Source organism: Hoplias malabaricus, chromosome 12 (genome assembly GCF_029633855.1).
Source record: "Hoplias malabaricus isolate fHopMal1 chromosome 12, fHopMal1.hap1, whole genome shotgun sequence".
Classification (NCBI taxonomy): domain Eukaryota; kingdom Metazoa; phylum Chordata; class Actinopteri; order Characiformes; family Erythrinidae; genus Hoplias; species Hoplias malabaricus.
The window spans coordinates 28,508,617-28,533,045 of record NC_089811.1 but is presented as its reverse complement, the minus strand read 5'-3'; the positions used below and the strand labels follow the sequence as shown (position 1 = coordinate 28,533,045).

General features: G+C 39.0%; 1 protein-coding gene across 1 annotated transcript; it reads right to left on the bottom strand.

The window, feature by feature from the left end:
* Positions 1 to 1,314: 1,314 nt before the first annotated feature.
* wars2 (tryptophanyl tRNA synthetase 2, mitochondrial) lies at positions 1,315 to 23,986 on the bottom strand. The gene is made up of 6 exons (XM_066686888.1): positions 23,841 to 23,986; positions 11,603 to 11,860; positions 6,981 to 7,061; positions 5,237 to 5,319; positions 5,035 to 5,153; positions 1,315 to 2,194 (listed from the first exon to the last, which is right to left on the bottom strand). The coding sequence occupies exons 1-6, from the start codon at positions 23,943 to 23,945 to the stop codon at positions 1,746 to 1,748; spliced, it is 1,095 nt and encodes a 364-aa protein (XP_066542985.1). The 5' UTR covers positions 23,946 to 23,986; the 3' UTR covers positions 1,315 to 1,745.
* Between the last annotated feature and the right edge of the window lie 443 nt (positions 23,987 to 24,429).

Here is a 24,429-nt window from a genome sequence, read left to right as displayed (position 1 = left end):
CTTGAATTCTAAACAGTTGAATATGTGAAGCTTACGCTTCAATTTCTTTAAAAGCACACAACTGTAGTGTTTAAACATTTAATTTATACATAGGCACCTTTCAGACATGTCTTGCTTACCTGTTCAGGAGAAAACTAGCAAAATCTGGAAGTAGATTTCACAGTCAGCTCCAATAATGTAACTCCCCTCCAACAGAATATACAGGCTTCAGCACTGCTCTCAGAGACACTGGTGCTTCAGCATAGATTGTTTTCTTAATCTCTGACTCCACACCCTGGTCATTTTATGATGAATACAGTAAATATATTACAGATTGCTCCTTTAAAACCTACTGTAATCTGGCAGAATGAAGGCTTGGGAAATTGGAGGGAAGTTTCTTGACCTGGATTTATTCATACAATTGTTCTCAAAAGCAGGGGGATATAGTCACTACACCAAATTTTCTGGAGGGGTCCTCATGCCAGCTGTTCAACCAGCAGTCTTGACTCCTCAGTAATATACACCCAACTGTTTGGTTCTTTTAATTTAGTGAAATATTAACTTTTAAACACATTCATGAAAGTTTAACACAGAATTTAATTCTGCTTTCTCTGAAAGACATATCTGCATGACATGAAAATTTAGGTCATTTAATATCTTTCCAACAAAATTAAAACTATTAGACTATTGCTTGTTTGATTCTCTTAAATAGACCCACACTTATAGCCTAGAATCTGTATCTGTAATAATGTTGTAAATGCTACAATTCCTGAACATGGGATCGCACACTTACCCTTAAGTAGAACTGACCTAAGAAGTTATTATTTCATATATTATGGTGATCTAGGCACTTCAGATGATTTGTGTCCCACATTAGGAAACGCAGACGGCCTGAGATAAGTGGACACTAAGAATACTCATATATATACCATTTCTCTTATGCATGTGCTATCTACACTTATTTACTGGGTTTAATTTAGACACATCTTAAGAATTCCGCGTTTAAGGTATTATTATTGTAATTATTGTGTTGCTACCAAAACTCAGATCTCAGTTTAAAGTGGCAATGTGCACAACAAAGAAACATTTGAATTAGTTTAAGTTTAGTTTTAATTACCATTGTAGTTAGCTAAAAACCAAAGAAATCTGAAAAGGAAATATTTTCTGTTAAATCAGCGTTTCCTTTTTTTGTGTGTGTGTGTGTGTGTGTGTGTGTGTGTGAGGGGCCTCACAGTCAACACTGAATCCTTCAAAAGCGAGAAGAGGTGTAAAGAGGTTAAATCCTCTTTGCTGGAAGTCATCAGGTCAATCTGAAAAGAGAATCAAAATCTAGTTTGAAGTTTATTTGATCCAGTTGGAAGAAAGCAGCAGAAAATGTGCAGATGAACTACAAAGTCTGAAAATCTAACCTTTACCACAGTTAAAAGATTTATCATTCTATCCATATGTATCAGAGTATGCAGTATTAGCAGAGTTTAACAAGAGCTCTGGGTACTTGCTAAAGGGCGCTCTTTCTCTGTAGTAATATGTCTTCAGAGGTGTTTTTGACAAAAGAGTACAAGAAAAATAGTTATATTTATAAGTTTAAAAAAATCAATAGAAAACCATCCAGACCTGAAAAAAAGAACACAGAAAAACAATAAAAAAAAAAAGAAAAAAAAGTGAGTCCAAGTTTTAAGAAACCAGTGGTGACAGCCTTCCAACTCCCCTGGGGTATATGTCCACCTGTTACACAGATTGTTTACGTAGCTTGTTTCCTCCCCAACTCAGGAGAAGCCCACTCTTTTCCTGACCTCCTTCATTACTGGAGCGGCTAGGCTGCAGGCTTTCACTCCTCCCTCAGCAAGCACCAACTCCAGGTGGCCCTGGTCAGCTCTTAGTCTCTGAATCTCTAGTCGGATGGGGTCTAATCTCTGCACCACAGCCTCCGCCACCAGGTTCTTGTATTTACCGGTGTCCAGTCCTCTGGCCAGGCTGACCACCTCTTCCACAGTCTGACCCGACACAGCAGCATGCAAAGATACCAGATTAGCCACGCCTGGCCGTTCCTCAGGGTCATAGGTCACCTCAGAGGTGAAGTCCGTCACTGCTCTGCGAATCTTAAAGACAATGTCATCAGGGGTATCGGTCAGGAAGATTGTGGCTAACTTCTGAGGATCTGACTTTGACATCTTTGAGGAGGGATCTCTCAATGATTTAACCTTTCGTGTGGAACCTGAGGGGCAAAATAATGAAAGTCAAATCAGATTTAAGCTATTTATTATCCTTTGACCAGAATGATTGTTTTCCATTAAAGTGAATAATCCTTTTTTTCTATATTTAAATCTTCTGAACCACGGTATAGATGCTAACGATCAATGAATATAAAAAAGGCACAGCAATGCTCAATAGGTACAATGTGTAAAGAAACTTTTAAAAAAATGTTAACAACACAATATAAATGACCATGAATAAATACAAAAGTGTAAGGTTCTATACAAATAAGTGTTGTCCTAGAACAGGGGTAATTAATTAAAGTTCATTAAAGTCCAGTTTTCAAAAAAAATCTCAAACCAAGGTCCGGAACATAATGTATAACATGCATTATGATTAGTGCCATATCCTGTAGATTACATTAATCTTGTTGTTATAACAACATTTTATGTAGTTAACAACTGAACGTCACATTAAATTACACATTAAATTACACTTCAACAAGATTTATAAATAATTAAAAATAACAAATACTCTAAATAAAATGTCCTTTTCTGATTTCAAGTAAAATTTACAAATAAAACAATCACTTTGAAAAATAAACGTATATGCAAATAAAGTCCCTGATGACTTTTGTAGTTGCAGTTGACTTCACTACTTTTCCATAACCAGCAATCTGATTGGCTCTTATTGCTGGAAGGTGGGACTTTCTGCGTTAACAGCAAGCTGATTGGCTCTTTAAGCTGAAGGACAGGACTTTATCTGGAAAAAGAATTTATTTTCAGCGTTTTTAGGATTTCAACCGATAATCATTCTCTTATTTTTAATGTTTCTGATTTTACCTCACACAACACTGTCGTCCCGAAAGTGTCCCAAAAGGGCTTTTATCCTGTCCTTTGGGCTATCACTGGCCCCAGGACAACAGTGTCTGGAGCCCTGCCCTGTGTGTGTCACTCATAGTCATAGTGCTCATCATATAACACACATATATGATTGGCTGAGTAGCCTCACGTGTGATAAGCAGAAACGCATGTGATTAGTCTGTGAGTTTCCTGGAGTGCTCAAACTGAACCGTAATGACTAGAAGAGTCCAGATCCGGATAGGACAGCGTCTGGGTCCAGACCCAGACCGTGGTCCGCCTGTTCTTGACCCCTGTCCTAGAACCATTCATTCAAACTGAGAATCTTTAAGAAACATTAATTTTTAAGAGGCACATGATCAAAATAAACAGTTTACACAAATACATACTTTTAAAACTATTTGTCACATATTAAATATTAGAATGTTCAAATGGAATAGATCAACATTTAAGAATTTAATATACAGTCAATTTAACAGACACAAATATCTACCTATTTGAGCACGCAAGAAATACTCAGTAATATTATAATACAAACTTTGATTATGAAAAACAGCAATTAATTTGTTTTGGAATTAAACCCATCACATATTTAACAAAAAACTTCAAAGAATCACTGACAAATCAATATCTTTTACTGCTAATTGCTTTTTATTTTAAAGGATTATATATATAATTTGCTGTTGTTTAACCTGAATTTAAATAAATGTGTGGTCATAGGTTTTGTTCTTTACTGTGAAATTGTAAATATAGTAAGAATTATACATGAATGACCAGTGATATGACTTAAGGCCTGTAGCCATTAGTACCTTAAGCTTTGTGACCTGACAAATTCACAACAATCTGTTCTGAGTTACAGTTAAAACAGTGCTACACAGTTATACACATCAACGGATGAATCATTCCTGAGCAGAATGTTACATAGGGGAAGGAAGTCAAGGGTTCATCTGGACATAAAATGGGTCTCTGGGGTGAAACAAATGTTTTGTGTTACTCACTTCCTCATGCTGGTGGTATCAAAACACAGATGAGTAATGATTTGCGGTACTTTGATACCGTTTCAGATAGTCTGGCTGGCAATTATCATCTTTCCACTCTGGCACTGAAATATAGGTCCAGTTTGGGTGCAGTAAGAAATTTTATATCAAATAAACAAAATGAAGAGCACTATTCCAGAGGGAGCCCCCAGTCACTCCACCCACCCCCCATCACAATTTACTCTGTCCTCATCTCATCCTCTCTGATGTCAGCATAAGAAACCCCCCAATCTATTATCACTCTATTATTCAGACAGAGGAGGAAGGGAACACTCCTTTAATCAAATGCACCATTGCACGCTTGATTGGTTTCATATTGTGCTCTTATGACAGCGATAATTACAGAGCATGAAAGGGTATACCTCAAAGACAGCCTTCCCAACTGCTGGTCCAACATGGCGGCCATGTGTGTGGAGTCATATGCAACCGTCTGAACACCCCTGGTCATGTGACATTCATTTTTATAAGTTAAGGTAATATGACATCCTGTACGGGAAACCTTATAAATGCCTTTATGAATATTATTTTTTTTTATTATTATTATACTTTTTTTTACAGTCTAATTGCAGTTTGCACAAGCCATGTTTGAGAAATGATTTTCTTCTAAAATGTAAAGAAACAGCAACAAGAATATCCACTTTTAATTTTATGAGGGCGCCTACATTTTTGCACACAACTGTATACCAGATTGTGCGATTGGAGGTATCCACTCTCCTGTGGGTGATTGAGTGAGTGGGCATACAAAGATGAAATACATCCTGTTAAAATCACTGAAGGACACAGCGAGCAGGAATTCATAGCGCTGACTGTGCATGTTCCTGTCCACCAAGTGAGAAACAGTAATCTGTCTTAAGTGTCTGCTCTGCTGCCTTTAAGCTGTAGCTGTGCTCATGAGAAAAGCAGGTTAGTGTAAAATAAATATCTGATAATATTCTCTGGCTTAAATCTTTCATCCTTCCACTCACTGAGTAAGGCCTGCGGCTCCGGAAAAAACTCCCCATATTTGTTGTTGAAGATTCGGGCTAAGTCCTGGGCCAACTCCAAATGTTGGATCTGATCCTCCCCTACTGGTACAAGTGTGGATCTACATGGAAGAATAATAATCAATATCAGGTGAGAACCCTCAGCACTGTTTACACAGTAAGCAGTGAATGGGACCAGGCTTACTTGTAGAGCAGTATGTCTGCAGCCTGTAATACTGGGTAGGTGTACAAACCCACACTGCCTTCACTCTTCTGCTTACTCTTCATCTAAAAGGAGAGAGAATTCATAACAATAATGCAGTAACATATCTATTCATAACCTTTTCAGTTTCATGTATGTACTATAAACCTGACATGACATGTTCATTTTTATCTAAATGAAAATGATGCATTATTTTATAAAAATTCTTACACATTTTAGAAAATCTAATGAACATAATTTGGCAATGAGCAGCTTTTCAATACAACTGAAGAGACTAAAAATCTTTGTAAAAGTTTACTGTAATTGTGTACTTTAGATATTTTATTTCTTCACCACTGTTCAAACAGCGTATTTTACAAAGCATTATAAATTAATTTCTCAACTTTCTCATGTGATTTAGAATGCTCTATGCTTCTGCTCATCATTCTGACAAAACTGAAATGTCCTTATTTTAGCATGTCCTATAAATGGATTGAGATTAAAGTTGAAGAGTACAAAGGTCAAAGTACAGTACAACATGTAAACAAGAAACCCTTTACTATGGGAAAGACCTGGCATTTGGCTTCATTTATTAATTATTTTTTTAAATGCCTACCCGGTTACAACTAGCAAAAATTGCTTCTCTGTACAGTAATCTCTTTTACTGTGTTTCACAGAGAGAGTGTATGGAGGAATCTTCTCGCGTTAACACTAGTAGTCTGCGTTCGTAGGCCATTTTCCGCCACGTTTCACATGCACTGAGCTGTAGAGTAAACAGCGAGGTGTTTTCCCTGCAGCGATGGTAGGCTGCTGGCTGAGTGCTTCTCCACACACACACACACACAATAAAACTGCGCTACACTTTGGGTAAATCACAGTCATTATCACACCCTCTCCATCTCTGCCAGGTGCACACACATTCGTGATGAACAATGCAGCAGCCCTGACGACAATGCACACAGAGGCCCAAACATTAGAGCTCACATAGAACTGTCCCTGAGCCACTCCCAGCCCTTTTATGTTTCTCATTATACACCAAAGTCAGTGATGGTACTGGGCGTTATAGTAAGATTTTTCAAAAACAAACAAACAAGCAAAAAATAATAATAACAATAAATAAATAAAATGAGCAATATGGTGATAATATATAAAATGACCAATATTAAAACATGCATTATATCCTACATAATTGAATGATGTTTTTAAACGTTTTTATGTGTTAAAAATGACCTAATAATGCAGGGCATTTAATAGGGAGTCTGTTCAAGACTCAAGCCTGAATCAATTGAGGAGCATGTCTTCTTAAGAATTAAAGCCTGGACTTTAAATGAGCAGAAATATTGTGACATTTTGCAAAAATATCTTAAGCCTAATATGACATTGTTTGACATGTTTAATTCACAATAAAAGCATATTTTATGTTTAAAACTTTAAACATATGTACATATGGAAATTTATATATCTTCACGGCTAAGATCAGACAAGCAAGCAGTGCTACTCAAAATTGGAAAAGGCTGGTATATGTTTTTTTGTTTTGCAAGGGCTAAATTATTTAAAATAAATGCATTTCAATTGTGTTCAGTCATAACTTTGGTGAGAAAAATCACAGATGTTCAAATATTTTCCCTAAACAGTTCAGTTCTAGAAATGTGTTTGCTAAAAGGACCATCAATGTAACTCCATCTGCTTTTGTTTTTATTTTAATGTAAAATATGGTGCTTCACCCCACACTCCCTGACCCCATTACCTTCCACTGAGGTAGGTGCCGGAGGCGAGGCATGCTGGTGAGACAGCCAAGGATCCAAGACAATTCTGCATGTTCTGAAACCTGCACATGAGAAAATAAACTCAATTAAACCTCATGTAAACAACATGGATAATGAACAACATGCCTTTAAATGTGTTTTCAAACAGATGTGCACCAAACGTCTGATTTCTTTACAGCCAAACTGGCAAATGGCAAATTTCTGACCAATTTGTATTAGTAACGAAGTAATGCATATTGCAACGATATTGTAGTACAGGTGTAGGAGCAACATCACAAGTGTAAATATTTGAGATATTAATTATCCATGCCCAAGCAGTTCATTTAATTTTGTCATCACTCTCTAACATTAGACTTTAGTTTACTTTTTTATTAAGAAAAATAAAGATAAAACCTAATACTAGAAACACAAATAAATATATATATTTAAAAAAAAGACAGCGAAGACAATTTAAAATGTTTAAGAAAGGCAGAGTCTCTCCCACTCACCAAAACCACACACACACCACAGCAGGCGGTGCTGTGCCCCCCATTCTTTACAGCCTCTCTGTGTGACTGTTGGAACTGCACCTCCACACCTCTCTCTCAACAGGTGCCCACACGGCATGACTAGGATCTCTCCCTTCATCCTTTCTAAAAACATTAATGCCATTATATTTGACTATCCTCTAGGGCTTCAGCATGGCCAATTAAAGAGCCCTTTGCCTCATGCTAAAACCATGTGTGTATGTTAAAGAGAGAGAGAGAGAGAGAACAAGCAGAGACAGAGAGAGAGAGAGAGAGAGAGGGAGAGAACAAACAAGCAGAGACAGAGAGAGAGAGAGAGAGAGAACAAACAAGCAGAGACAGAGAGAGAGCTCAAGCAGTGCTTTAGGCATTCTGCACTCTGCCAAAAACTCCAATTGCCAAGCGGAGCAGAGAAGGCGAAAAATCCTTCTGCTTCAGAGAATTAAAATTTATGGACGTTGGCGACGGGTCTGCCATCTCCCTCCTTAACAAAAGGATTCTAAAGGGCCTGACGTAAACCCAAGCAGGACCAGACATAAAAAGCAATTTCCCCCCACAGCCCAGAGAGAGATATTGGTTACATGCAGCTAATCTATGAGGGAAGGTGCGATAGTGGACGAAAGATAGGGCTAAGTAAAGAGAAAATAGTACAAATCAAAGCTATTCTCACCATACGGTCTGAGGAGCATATGGACTATGTCAACTAAAATTATGGAGGAGTTACTGGAGATACTGGGTGCAAAATAAACACAAATTATTCTTCAGCCATAGCTACAATTCAATACAAAATGAGGAGCTGGGGTTATATTTGCTTAGATTTACGCAGTGGTTTCTATCATGTGAAACCACCAGAAATATTCACATAAATCTAAGTCTTTGGTGTGTGGATATTATTCCGGTAAAATGGGTGTAACCTTAATATATCCCCAACACACACACACACACACACACACAAAAACATGAAGCCCCTCACTTAAGATCTGACTGATTTCAGCTTGTCACCATTTTTTTCAATGAAGTCAAGTGTTTTCTTTGGGCAGACATTTTATTTTTACATGTGGAACAGTACTGCGCCGCCGTATTCAATGGGAGGTCTTCAGAGCTGCCAAGATATGTGGCATGAAGTTAAACTAGAATAAAAACAGAGGTGTGCGAGAATGTGAAAGCACTAGAGCTCCAAGCAGACGATACAAAAGCCCTACTCATCTATGATACACTTTACTACACTTTTTCCATCTTAGCTGCTGTAGAAATAGTCACATATTGGGCCGCATAACTTTCCTGTAGCAAAAGAGATACACCCCAGTGCTAGGGTAGCTCATAAAACCTGTCAATTACTGTAATTATTTATCAATTTACTTCTGCGTCACTCCTTAATTCTCAAGTGTGTACCAACTGGACAGCAGTAGGAATAGGGCATTCAGGAATTTATTTTTAAAAGAATACACAAATCACAGTAAAGCTTATTCCTGTCACTGTGACTTTTCGATAAATGTTAAAGTTTGTTTCAGATTTAGATTTTTTGGTGTTTGGATACAGAAAGAAATGGGTGGTATAAACAATTGAAAATTGATATGATGTCTTAAGGCATATAAGGCATTTCATTTCAGTTAAATTTACAACAAATTCATCCTTGAAATAAACATGGAGCCAGGCCTGGGTAGGGGAGGTTGGGGTTTCTATCACTTTAATATTCAACAATATGAGGCTTACATTTGCATGGCCAGTTCATCTAACATCATCATTCTTTTTGGACTGAAACACATAGAGGAAACCCAAGCAATACTGGGAGAACACAGCAAGTGAGGCTTTAACCAACAATCCCAGGACCCTTCAGATGTGCAACAGTGACATTGTGACTTTGTGATTGTGAGATGCGTGTTGCATCAAGGTGCCCATGTTTCCCATATCACTCAACTAAATTTACCTTGCTATCATCACTAAAGTGAACTTTGGACCAGTTCACCTCTGTCCACACACCACACTGCTCAGACCCTTATTTAGTACAGCCTTTTGACTCTTTCTGCAGATGAGAGGCTTGGTTACTGTGGAGTGGACTTTGTTTGAAGTATGCTTAGACATCTCTCCTGCACATTTGTCTTGCATGGATGACCAGCATTTTTGAGAGACTTAAATAAATTAGTGTCAACATCTTACATTCTGATTGTGAGAATTCCCAGATGAACAGGGTTTTCCAGATCATTTTTCGTCCTTTAAAATACCCTAAGATGCATGATGATGTGAATGAAAGCCTGTGGGCGTGGAATCAATATTCATCTGCAGTATCACCTCATGTTCCCACTCTGACCACCAACCTGAGCAGTCAGTGAGAACACTGAAGTTGTTGTACTGTGAAACTGTGAAGTAGAGAAGACTTATCAACACAAGGTTGTCAGGAAATATGTCTGTTTATCCACTACTAATATTCATGCAGCTTTTCCATAAATTTCCATAAACTGACTGATTCAGAAATCTCACTGAACATGAAATGGGACTCCAACATTTCCATGACCAAGTGGGGAACATATGATGTGATATAACTGGTCAATATTGGTTTTCATGCACACAGGCCTTATTGTGCTTCATGCAACATTTGACATCATAGGAATTTGACATGATCTGGAAGGATGTATTCTGTTCAGTTTGAACTAGAACATTAACCAGAACATGAACCAACAAGATAAAAACAAAGTTAATTTATGATATCAGCTTGGCTGTAATTATCTGACAAACCCTGTTCATTTGGGCACACTCATAATCAAAATGCAATATGATGAGCTGCTCAACAGTGACTGAAATGCTGCAACAGTAGGTTGTTGAGATGAAAGCTAAAGTTAATCTTTTAGTAACTGCGTAACTGCAGGAAAAGTTCCAAGAGCAGGATTTAAAGAATATAGAAGTATCACAATGACACCAATTCATTCAAGTCCCAATACCCTGGTTGAGGTTAAGAAAATATGTTCAGGGAAGTATTTTGACTTGCTTTTAAGGGCATTAGCTCCAAGAGCCACATTAGCACCAATAATGTGATTTATCTTAAAGTGTTCTCTAATTTTGATCACAGCTCTTTTTACACATTCATATTTAAGGTTGTCATATTGTGATAACATGTGTTATATATATTGTGATACATTGTATTTTACATTAGTATTTATTTTAAATTTAACTTCAGATACATCCCTTCAATTCATCTATGACTTGCACATAATTATTATGTAAGGATATAATGATGTGATTACAAGAACTTTAACTCTAATAAGTATAAATGCAAATTCATCACAGAAAATAATTCCCACACAGTGTAACAGTGATCCTTAATAAGAGGTTACATTTAAAACCCTTCAAAACTCTGCAGTGAGCTGCTGTAGAGAAAATACCTATTATTATGCATCCCTTCACTTCATGTGGTTTTCTTTGAAGTTACTGATGGAAATGAATTGGTGTGTTTTCACTGACCAGAGCATTTGTAGAACTCACAGTGGAGATAGAGATCAGTTCAGAAAAATAAGCATTTGAAGCAAACCTCGATTAACTAAACATTTACTGATGGCAGTGATTCTTGCTGACTCTTGATTGTTCAGCTGATAAATCAACTCCAGTCTGTTTATAGAATGACACCTAAAAAGACATGGGTCCATTCCTTGCTGACGTAAATTAATTTAATAAAGTAAAAACCTTTCTGGGGTTGAGGTCTGTGTTATTACTTTTTTTTTTGTATTCTTAGCAGTGCCTATTTTGCTTATTTATTTAATAATACTTAATACTGAACATAACACTGACATCACACTGCTTTCCTTTGAAAATTATTGCGGAATGCTGTAGCCTGAATAATATCAATGCTCTTTTCTGTTAACAGCCTTTACCTGAAAGATAAATATGATCACAAATGTTTTCACATGACACAGAAATAAAATCCAGCTATTGTTCAATATGTACACGTTTGATATATTTTTGCATACAGCTCCATTTGCATGAAATATATTTAGAAAAACTAGCTATTCCCAAATCGGTAGCACAGCAGTGAAAGTCCTGTATTTGAATAGGCACCTTTATTATTATGATTAAGAGGTAGAAAATAAGACACTGTTGTGACTGACCACAGACTGCTGGAAGAGGATGGAGCGAGTGGGGTCAATGCCGCAGGCCAGCAGGCTGGCGGTCATATCCAGGATGTTGTTGCGGAGCAGCTGGGCGTCCTGAGGCTGAGTGATGGAGTGCAGATCAACAATGCTGTACAGAACTGAGCTATACTTATTCTGCATGGACACCCAGCTCTCCAGAGCCCCCAAATAATTCCCCAGGTGAGGAATCCCAGTGGGCTGTATCCCAGAAAACACACGAGACACCGAGGGGTCCTTGAGAAAGAGAGAGAGATAAATAAATATATAAATTTACTTGCTGAAAACTATCATGGGACATTTGGTAAATGAAGGAATCATTTAATTACATTGATTCATTTCAAATCAAACACAGAACAAAAGAGTTGATAATATTTTTAAATGGTTAAAATATAATGGAGTGCTCAGGGTAAAGGGGACTGAAGGGAGATATGGGAGACAGAAATGACAAGAGTTACAAAAGAAGAAAGGCTGTTGGAGAAGGACCTGTGAGAGAGCAAGGCACCTGCAGTTAAGCTGGGTTATAGAGAGGAGGACAAAGGGGAGGGAAGAGGAGGTCTGCACTAAGGTTTATGACTGTTATCAGAAGGATAAATCTAAAGCATGTCTCACACTTCTGAGTGTCCTGGGGGTGAAGGAGCACTGGAGTGGAACCACTCCCTGGCCAATGAAAACACTCCACTCTCCACCCCCAGCCAATTAGAGCATTTTAAGAGTTAGAGATCAGGGCTAAAAGTTACAGTAGCGTCCATCCCAAAGCAATAAAAGAGAAATTGGCAGCACAAACATCTTAAAGCAGAAGGCATATCTGAGTATTAAGAGAAGGAAAACAAAAGTCTGTTTAAAATCCACTGACTGAGGAAAGACTTCTTTCTGTTCTTCTTTAGGAGAAGGAGAGGCACCACCCCTTACTCATTGACCCCTGGGTAAATATTGCCTTCATGAAGCTGCTGCAGTGTGAGCTGGCAGTGGTCACTGAGAGACTGCCAGGCTGCTGCCCGTGGCACTATATCTACACACAGAAGGATTGCACAGAGAAGGAAGTACGGGGCAATCGAGGGAGCTCACTCTGCATCACTGAAGAGCATTCAGCTAAGATAAATAAATAGGAAGGAACTCCTTTGGAAACTTTGGTCCTAAGATGATTTCCCATAATGTTGTTGTACACAGAGGCAAATGCCAAATTTCGGAGACCCCTGGTCATGTTACATTTACGTTTATGGCATTTGGCAGACACTTTTATCCAGAGCGCCCTACAATGCTAATATTACAGATGTAGGCAAATGTGGTGTTATGAGTCTGGCCCAAAGATTCATATCGATGTAGTGTGCTGTGTCTAGCTGAGCAGGAAACTGAACCCTTCAGGAAACTGAACCCACTGCAGGAGGCAGTGGTGACAATATCAACCACAATATTTTAAGTGAATCTATGTGTTTTTTTTTTTTACTTTAAAAACAATATCAACAAAAATGCAATAGATCAAAGACTGTTCCGAGTTTAAATGTGTCATTGACAGCATCAATGCTAAAACTTAAATTAGATTCAACTTGAGCAGCATTTCAGAAAAATGTAATTGTATCCCATTAAAACGACTTTTGTAGCTCCACTACAAGTCTAAACTAAAAATGTCTTGGCTGATTGACTGCGTTTGAGGAAGGTTTTAAAGGTTAAAATTTAAAGTTTGCCCAACCACCACTTTAAATCCCAGTCCATGAATCTATTCATATGTTCATCTTTTATGTAGTGTTATGTAAATCTTTCCCTTAAAGATACTGCTTTATTATACTTGTGGGAAAGTAAGATAGTGTCTAATCATTAGATCAGAACAGCCACAGGATTTTGCATTAAAGTCAGCTCAAGGCTAGTCTCTGTCTTTCAGCTACAACGAGGTCTGTTGGAAGGAACATGGTATTTATGCAGTGACTGAGTGAGTAATGATTGTGCAGTGGCCCGGATGTAGAGGCCTCTCAGAGGTGTCAGTGGTGATTTTAGGGCATGAGTTGGAGTCTGGTTCATGTGTGTTCTCACCTCGCTCTGACACACCAAACGCATGTTCCCCTTTCCCCTTCAGGCAGCCATTACCCTCTCAGACATGCTAATGGTGTCATTTGAGACAATCGCACATTAGCTGAAGCAACCTAAAGCCCAACCACCAAAGGAATAATCAAACCACCGCACCTCACTTCTGCCTGCTCTAAGGAATGCCTGAAATGGGAATATTCTTGAGGGGGAAAGTTAATGGATCTTTTCTAAACGTTGTAGACTCCTCTTAGAAGTTACTTTTCCACCCCTAATTGTGTGACTCATTATTTATTAAACACTGACTTGTCTAAAGCAAAATGTATACTTCTGCGTCGACCTTACGGAGCAGCCTGACGCGTACCTCTCCAGAAATGTAACGCGTCGCGTCAACGCAGACCGCGAAGCCTGTGATTGGTCAGAATTCGGACGGATATTGTTTGTGCAGAACCGAAGAAGTACGGAAACATGAACTCCTCTCTTCCCCACACAAAGACGCTGACATGGTGTGGGCTTCAGGGAGGAATACACATTTTGAACAAAGGAAAAATATGGAGGTCTCCAGGAAAAAAAAAAATATACTTAACCAGAAGCGATACCATGCGGGAAAAACCGACTTTGTATTAGTTTCTTTCCTGGCACCTCATGTAAACTCCGATCTGTCCCAAACAACTACCGAGTCTCTAAATAGTGCACTTTAAAGATTTATATAAGTAATGAACGGTGGCGCAGCAGGTAGTGTCGCAGTCACACAGCTCCAGGAGTATGTAGGTTAGAGTCCCGCTCCGGGTGACTGTCTGTGAGGAGATGGTGTGTTCTCCCCGTGTCCGCGTGGGTTTACTCCGAGTGCTCCGGTTTCCGCCCACGGTTCAAAAACACACGTTGGTAGGTGGATTGGCGACTTAAATGTGTCCGTAGGTGTGAAGGGTGTATTCCCGCCTTGCGCCCAACGATTCCAGGTAGGCTCTAGATCCACCGCGACCCTGAACTCCTGAACTGGATAAGCGGTTACAGATAATGAATGAATGAATGAATACTACTACTCTACTACATAGTGTAGAGGAAGATGTTCAATATTCAGCCCTAGTGGTGTGGCGGTGTAATTGCAGCGCGACACAGACACCAACGCTCGCAACGGTGTAGGGCTCTTACGTAGCCTGCGGTGTCGAGTCAACGCAGGAGTATAAATTGGTCTTAACACCACAGGAGAATACATTAGAATTTTATGAGGGTTCCCAAATGACAAGATCAACTAAGCATTGTTCCCATCACTGGAATATCATAAATTTGAATGTCTTGGCCCTTCAAGGCTAAGAGTTCATGCAAGTGCAAGTGTCCTTGCTCTCTCTGGGTGGGTTGGTTGGTCCTCTCTCTCCCCTCAACACTCAGCATGATTCTAGCCAGACAAAGGCGTGTGATAGATGCTGTGTTACAGAATTGTACAGTTAGCGTAGTGTTGAGATAAAATGGCTTTGTACAGCAGTCCAAGTGGAAGCATGTACTGGCCTTCACCCTCCCAGTTTGGTCATGTGGTCAGGGGAGACCTAATGGGTGGAAGACTAAAAAATAGAGAAAGATAAAATAATATAACATACTAAAATATAATATAATAGTACAATACGACAAAAAAAACATTACGTATTATATATTACATTTATTCCAATACTGTTAATTCATATTCTTCTATTTTTTACTATTATTATTTTTTTAATTAAGGTCTACTCAACTTTCTGCCTGACCTTGTGGCAATATGAGACACTTTCTTCCTCTCAGCCGGTGGCTGATGACACACAGCAGGAGCAGTAGGTTTGGGTGTTCTCTCTCCTCATATTTTACACTGACAGCCACAACACCACTGTACCACAGAGCAGGGAAGGTGACGAAAGCTTTCTTCATCCACATCTACCATATGGTGTATACATTATCTTATACAATGTGTGTGCGTGTGTGAGACACTAATGCTAACAGCTCAGGAGGTTACATACACTTTAAATACATGTTTTCACACTCGTGTACTTTTATGAAATATTTGCCTCTGTGTGTAATACAAGTTGTATGTACTTTGGCCTACTGCAGAGAGACCTCACGGTAGCCAGCATCTTCCAGCAAGACTGCTTGTGGTCAGTACATCAGCACCTATTTACAATAAAAAACGTCCACCTTTAAGTCCAGAAGACAACAGAGTTTTGCTTCATTACCTACACATTTCCACGTGGTAAAGTCACTGCGGATGGAAAGATCAGTGAAAATGATGGAAAAACAGTATCAGACGCGAAAATACAAGTAGTTTTACACACCAGAGTGGGACTTCCATTTTCCCCACTGACTGTTCCCCAACTGTTAGAGCTTAGGTTGGCTTTGGTTTTAACATTGGAAAAGCCTTCCACTTCCATGAACACAAGATCCCTTGGCTTTGGGTTTGCATCAGGCAATGGACAGCATCTGCAGGAAATTTCTAATGTTTCTACACTAGAACCAAGATCACTTCTACATCATTAACAATCCAACAAGAGCTAGGTTTGTTCTGCAAATATATACAAGCCCCATAACATGTCCAATAAATCAAAGGGCTTCTGAAATGAAACCAAGCTTGTTTCAAAAGAACTTGAGATGTCAGAGAAATGTCTTTGTTTTCATAGTTTTATCTTTTTACTTAACAAACAAATGACACATTTTATTTAAACAAAAAAGTGAAAATTATACAAACTTAATACTATATATATATATATATATATATAATTCCTGAAATACACAAAAATATCCAGAATGCATGAAAGATTAATATGAGATGGGGGAAACAAGTTAAGCACATTTGCAAATTCAATGAAAACCAGCAAGAATCTAAGTTTCCGGACGGCCTGCAGTGGACTTCAGCATTCCGACCGAGAAATCCAGCCAATTTCAACACTTCCCTACGCCACCATCCACGCCTGTCCACCACGGCATGGATCCTCAGAGAGAAAGAGAAAGAGAGAGCGAGAGATAGAGAGAGAGTGTATGGGGGAGAAAGAGCCTGAACGGCACCATCGGCTACAATCCATCTGTCCCCAGCAAACCTCAAACACACAGAGCCTACTGTTAGTAGGTTTGTCAGTGCAGCCCCATGCACACCGTATTAAAACAGGCATCACGCTGAACTGCAGAAACACAGGCCTCCAGCCTGCCACTCGCCACACACCCCAGACACCTCTAACCCTCCACACCTCTCGCTTTCTCTCTCACCCCCACTTTTTATTCACTCTTTCCTTCTCCCTTTGCTCTCACCCTCCCTACCTTTCTCTCTTTTGCTTTCTCCATTTGATTTTCCTCTCTAGTGGCTGTGGTAGTGGAAAACCAACAAGGTACCGTGAACCAATAATAAGCAGAATTTAATAGTATAGGTACCATGCAGTGAAACAGTACCATATCTTCCTCTACCATCTCATCAACTTCTCATCTTCTCCAACCTTTCTCCTTCCCATTTCTCACTCTCTCTCTCTCTCACACACACACACACACCTTCATCATCTCTTCCTAATACACCGCCTCACACCCCTCTCATTAGCCGGGGCTACCAGCAGGGCCCTGCTCTAGTGAGCTATTGAGAAGGAAATTATGTTTAGTGTACCCACCCTGACTTTAAAAAAAAGGGTGATAGGGTGGGGATAGTGTGTTTTCTCTGTTCTGAAATACACTCAGCTTGAAGCAAAGTGCGAATGACCTAAAATAAAAACAGAGAGGGTAGAATGAAAGAGAACCAACTTGAAAAAAAATTGAAAAGCAGCAGCCGAACGAGGGGGTGTGGAGGTATTTTAGGGGAAGAAGGGCGGTGCTGTGGAGGTGGCTGGGGGAAGGGGCAGGAGAGTCTGCAGGAGATGGAGCGTTTGATTAAATCTGTGGCTGACGTTTGGGACAGGTGAGATTGATGAGGTTCCTCTACGCTTCACACTGTGCAGCGAGTGAAGGCAGAGGAACAGAAACGGCGCAGTGTAGAGAGCCAGGTCTGGGGGCCCTCTCACACCGTGGGGTCCCCGGCCTGATTAATGGCGCTGGAGTCCCTTCAAAAACAGCGCTCCCAGCGCAACAGGACAGCCAGCCTTCCAAAAATAACCAGAGCAGGACAGCCGCAACCAGTATGCACCACTGCTCCACAAGACCACGGGACCAGAGCTTTACAGTAAACCCTGAGCTTAACGTTTATCACCAGTCAGGTTTATTACTATGCTGTTCACCCAGCACTGCTCACTTTACTAAATTAGTGAAAGAAATACACACGTCTGTATGAACAGAGAAGTGGAATCATAAACAAAGAGGAAAAGACTGTAGTACAGAGAAAGAAAAACAACTATACAGTTGAACACTAACAACACAGGTTCTAAAGACTGCCCAGATCAATCAGTCACAGAATGCACTAATAATAAAACACTAGAGACTGTAAGCCAATATAAATATCAGATATTTTTATATGTACATACAAGCTGATGCCAAAGCATAAAGCAATAATCTGCCAGCACTATTACAACACCAATTTCACTGTGTATCCCTCATTTAAACACTACTGTACATCAGAAAATGTGGTGACTTCATATTTCTAACCATGTTCACTAAGTTTTCCTTTTAACTTTGACAGGAAACACAATAACCACATCAAACACACAACGAAGCAGAAATAACCTGCACACACCTCATAAATTTATCAATATGTAATTATGGTAACACTCAGGCATAGGTCTGGCCGAAATGCTCTCTCTCTCTCCCCCATGGCTCTCTCCCTCGCTCTTTCTAATTTCCTCCAGCATAAGCAGTAACTGTTGACTTGAGTCCAGCCCAAATCTGGGATACCAAAGAGTCTACTTCAATTCAACTAAAAACGTCAGATTTGAAAGTGCAAGTCTACATGGAGTATGACACAACACACGAAAACTGCACAGCAGCTCTGAGCCAAAACACGCAGAGCAAATAACCAAAAACATAATGAACACTCTAAAAGTCTAGGGGTGTTTCTAAAGAAACTGCTTTATCCATTCTTCATTGTGATGACCCTAATAACACCAGATCAGTTCAAACTAAAGCACTTAAGTGACATCTAAAAACAAATTATGTAATGAACTAATTTAATAAGACCTGGCGCATGTACGCCTCACTTCCTCTTGTTACCTCCGCTGTGTGGTGCAGGGAGTTGGGTTAATGGCTTTAGCCGACATGAGAGTGAGTGCATTTGAAGCTCATGGAGAATTAAGAGCTGCTTCCTCTTTGTGAAGGCACGGGGCCGGGATGACTGATATCAGCCATTAAGACCACAGGCGATTAAGGGCCGGATAGGGAACTTCATGTTTTATCACGCAGTCAGTGGCCTGAGCCCACCGAGGCCCACCGCCATATACAACACGAGGCCAAGATGAACAGTTGAGTATTCACTGGGTACAAAAATTACAAGCTTAAATTAGTCCCAAAGCCTTACACAGATGGGGTCTTTCAGCAATTCCATAACACAAGAGTGTTTTCTCTAAATCAATGATACGACTAGCACAACTATATGTTGAGTCAATGTAAGAAAATATAAGTTGAAAAATAAGATTAAGTCATTACACACTTAACACCTTCACACAAGAATCAAAGCCTGTGCTACAAATGCTGTATGCCGGTGGATGCAAAATTGAAGCAATTCAACATTCATTTCATAAATGTGTGTTTATTTACATCCCAAGATTTTATTGGGTCAAATTTCCAGTTTCCCACTCTCAGACACAAAGAGTGTATTGCTCACCTCATTATTGGTTTACCGTGGCTAAAATGTCTTTTCATAAACGTTCCCTGCCAAGAATATGCTCAATGTTTTGACGCACATCACACCTCTGGGCATTGTAAACGTTCACGTTCGTTTTCGTTCGGTCACATTTGGAGAAAATTAAAACAAATGAAAACCAACACCTCATTCCTAATGCTGTTGGTAAGGAAAGGGTGCTGGGACGGTTTGGAGGTTTTTCTTTTACTTGCCACTAGATCCGCTTAGCCTTCACCCCTGCTGTCATGGCACACACCTCTCAGCCGTCCCTTGTGACACTCTGCCTTTAGCTAACACAACACAGACGGGTTGGCGGTCAGCACACATTCCATCTCACCAAGCATGAGGTGGCCATCAGCACACTCAGCTCGTCAATCACACACTGAAGGACAGACACAGCAGCAAAGGTGGATTTAAACACTCCATAGCACACCCTTGGTTTAGTAATTAAGGGTCATTGTTTTACTTAGTCATAGTTTTGATTGTTAAAGTAATCTCCAGAGCTATTGGGTTATTTAACACTTTATTAACGTACTAAGGACACCTTGCAAATTGAGGTGTGGGATATTTTAAGAGAGAGTATAATAATATGTTTCAGTATAATAATAATGGCCTCCACAGACAGCACATTTTTAACTCTATCACATGGACCCACCGCAACCTTGAACTGGACAAGCAGTTACAGACAATGAATGAATGAATGAATGAATTGTGAAACTGAAGGCACAAAGCTTGTTTTATGAAATGAAATGGAACATTTTGGATCCAGTCCCCCATGAGCCCAAACCAATGTTTGGATACAGGGCCATTCTCCATGAAGCACCATTCAATGTCGATGAAGTGTAGAGCCATTTGTGAACTATATGTAATTGTCTAATATCAGTACGTGCCCTCAACACCCCCACCAAATATGCACAAGCATGTAGTCAGAAGTCTAAATATCAGCATGGAAATTCAGAAAAATGACATATCAGAGATGGGGTTATAAAGTCAGACAACTTTTAAAAAATGTATTTATGTGTATTTTTTTATTTAATAACTATCCCTAAGCAATATTCTCATATTAAATACACTGAGTATGGGATTTCAGTTAATGGAGGTCCAATTTACTAATTATCTTTCTTAAAATTACCATGTACCTTCAAGAAAGACAAAAGCAACTGTGATTCTTTAAGAGACTTGTGATGACTAGTGTGTAGAGCTGTAACAACTTATTCATAACACCAACCATAAAAGGCTGGTGTATTGTTTATTCCATAATAACACAAATATTCAATCTGTCTGTCACTCTGGGCATGCGCAGCTCTTTTAACACAGTAATCCAAACATGGAAGGAGCTTCTAAACATAATTGTTAGTTGCAGCCCTGCTCATGGACAGGTTCCTGCAAAGTGTCACACCATTGTTTAATACACACAGTAGAGTTCACTAGCCTAAACAGTAAATTCATCAAGAGTGGAACATTTTTACACACTATAGCTTGAAATCCTGTTTAAGGCTGGGGTCACTGACTCACAAACACAAATTAGAGGTTCGTGTCATTATTGATTTTTATCTTCTCTTCGCATTCACTGTAGTTCGTTCTATTAATATTCTTGTTTGTTTGTCCTGTCTGTGCACTCTATGTTGTCCTTTCCAGGGAGTTACTAGGAGAGCAGTCTCAGACCTCATGACCCCACACACTGTAAAATATAGATCATCGTTTCATTCAGCACACCACATTAACTAATTAAAAAATAGAATGTAACACTATCACTAAGCTTCTTAAGAACAACCGCAGATATATTTTTGGAGAAATAGGTTCTCTATTCGTAACTGCAAGACTGACTTAATAAATGTTAATAAATTAGGTAACATTGTACTGAACGCCTGGCGCCCCCTCCAGGGTGTATCCCAGCCTTGTGTCTAGTGATTCTGGGTAGGCTCCAGACCCACCATGACCCTGAACTGGATAAATGGTTACAGCCAACGTATTAATTAATTAATTAATGTACTGTCCGCTTGACCTCAAGGTAAGACTGTCAGAATGACATGTGGCACATTTTGCAAAAGAGAATCCTCAAGTACAAAATCCAACTAATACAAAGTAAGCTTGCTTTTTCGTTTCTCTTCAGTATTAATTCAGGATAATGAATATAAAACATTTTCTTTAAGTATGCTGTCACTTAGAACATGCAGTTTTTTTTTATCAAAACTTCCATTTTAATTTACCCATCTCAGTTTTAAAGTGGAATTCTAGTCACTTATCAAAGGTTCTGTGGTTACTTGATTAAAATTCTTAAATAATATGCCTTGATGAGAAATATTTATCTGTAGAGAAACTTATTGTTTCAGATTTATTTACAGTATGACGACAACTAGATGTATTATGTAATATCCAAATAACAGTGAATTTACCAGAGCATTCTCACATATTTACTATGTAAAAAGTATTAAATTATATTTAAAAACACCCTGCACATATTCATCCACCAAAAAGAGATCATACAAACTGATATAAGGAAAAACAAATTCACCCAATTCAGAAATATCAAAACACAAAGTCTCAATCTCCAGGCAGCAATTTCATAAACATATAATCAAACAACATGCTGTGAAAATGTTTTGTGCACCCAGGTAGATCAGCACAAATATGTGTTGTCATTGTAAATATACAGCAACAATTGGCAATAAAAAATTTATTTTCCTCTAATATCGACTTCGCTGAGTGTGATGCCCTACACATAGATGGAAATTTATATTCACGTCTGATTTGTGGTTGCAGTCTGCCAGGAAGGTGAATGCTTTCTGATTAGATTCTGCAAGTGCTCTGAACAACTGCAGTAAGTAAACTACAGCATACTGACCTTTTTTTTATTTTTTATATAAACGTCAGCTAGCTAACAAAGGTTCACCTTGAGATTGGAATTTTAATTATATTAAACTAAATATATTATTTGGTTTCTATTTAATTGAATATTGATATATTTGTGGATGTTGTATATTTAAAAAAAACATTTCACATTTGATAAATTGGATATATTTAAAAACATAATTCACTCATGCATTCATTGTCTGTAACCACCAGTTCAGGGTCGCAGTGGGTCTGGAACCTCCCCAGAATACCTGGGTGCAAGGCAGGAACATACTCTGGATGGGGCGCCAATACATCACAGGCCATCACACTCTCACTCATACACTCAGGCCCATGGACACTGTTGCATGGTTAGTCCATCTACTCACACGTTTTTGGACAGAGAAGAAACCCACTCAGACACTGGGAGAATCCACCAAACTCCTCCTGAAGTGAGGCTAAAACCCACTACTCCAGGGCCCTGGAGCTGCGTGACAGTGACATTAGCTTTTAGGAGGTACACTACTGTGGATTGAAATCTAGATGAGGGGTCAACCATCCAGGCGTTTCAGGAAAAGTAAACTTGAATGCAGCATTAACCAATCACAGCACCAGTTTCTCTCAGTTGGACTTAACAGTGCTTTACTGAGACATAAATGTTTTGAAAGTTATTGAGATCATTTATTACAACTGTTTATTTATGAGTGAAGATATTTCTGTCTGCGCTCTGGGCTGGTCTTCCCAATAGCATTTTTGAATAAAGATTCTTAAGTGATTGAGTGACCTCATCAAACTGAAAACTCTCTTTCTTTTAAGATGATTTTAATACCAAGATGTTTTTGGGAAATCCATGGGCCCTGAGAAACTGCTTTGGATTACTCTATGTTTACTTTTTCTGAGAAAGCTGGATGGTTGACCTTGGTCTAGATTGTATTTTTGAGCTCTGAATTGTTAAGATTTGAATGTATGGATTAAGAACTACAAAAGATTAATATTTCATTGATTCAAAATCAATGTTAGAATTATATATTTCAAGTTTATCAAACACCGTGTAACATTTTAATACATTCAGATAATTACAATACAAATGTTCCTTGTTATTAAGGAACAAACTTGCTATTAAGCTCCATAACTGATCGGAATGTACATTTTATTGTGACAGTTTAGGAAAAAAAGTCTTTCAATTTTAAACAGGTTTTTTGCAGAGAAGAACATTTTAGCTCTAAATCTGAACAACTGGGCCCTAGGGTGTGATTACGGAGAAGGATGTTAAGGAAAAATGCTGGAAATCCCATTTAAGGTGAGGAAAGAGGCGACTGCGTTAGTTAAATTAAAACTCATGCAGGAGCTCCTCAGAGGTTACACTGCTAGGTTTCGGTCCGCGAGCCTCGTGGCGCATTAAACATCATCTAAAGATCTACCAATAAAAGCCCGACAATAGTTCATCACGGAGCTATAGATGATCGATCACTGAACATGTTCAGTCCCGGACTCTACGGCGAAGAGCCGCGGCGTTCTCGGAGCTGGACTGAACCTCTCTCTGGAGCTGAACCTCCTTCAACCGCACCGAGAGGACCTGAACGAAGGGAGAGGAATCCGTACCGTGGCGGTGGGCCGCTTTTCGCTGCTGATGAGTCTCCTCCGCGCCGTGTTTCTCTGAATGAAGCAGAAAAGGCACTTCACATTTCTCCCGATGGAAAGCGCCATGTTGATTTCAAACGTAACAACTATGGTGGCCGGTAAGGTCCCATCCGTGTCTGCCCTCAAACAGTTGAGTTTGATCGCATTTAATTTTCTTTTTTCCCCAAATCATAATTTATAAATGTCAAGTAAAGCCTGGAGGAGTATTTAATGCCTAAAATACTTTTATTTTAGGGCACACTTTTAATATTCTGTTATTTTCCTTTATTTTTCAAACATTAAAAAATGCTGTAATCCGTTGAGTTCAAGGTCAGCAAAGGAGCGAATGGCCCAGTAAGAGATCAGTAGACAGCTCCAGTTTCAAAACAGCACTACAGATAAATAAAGCGAACGAGAAAACTGCTGTGGGTCTTTTATTAAGGTAAATATTAAGGTCAGGGGTCTAGAAATTTTAAGAAAATATATTACATAAATAAAATAATTAAAAAATGTTTTTAATAAGGATACTACATATTATATATGACATTACATTAAATATTATTATTATTAT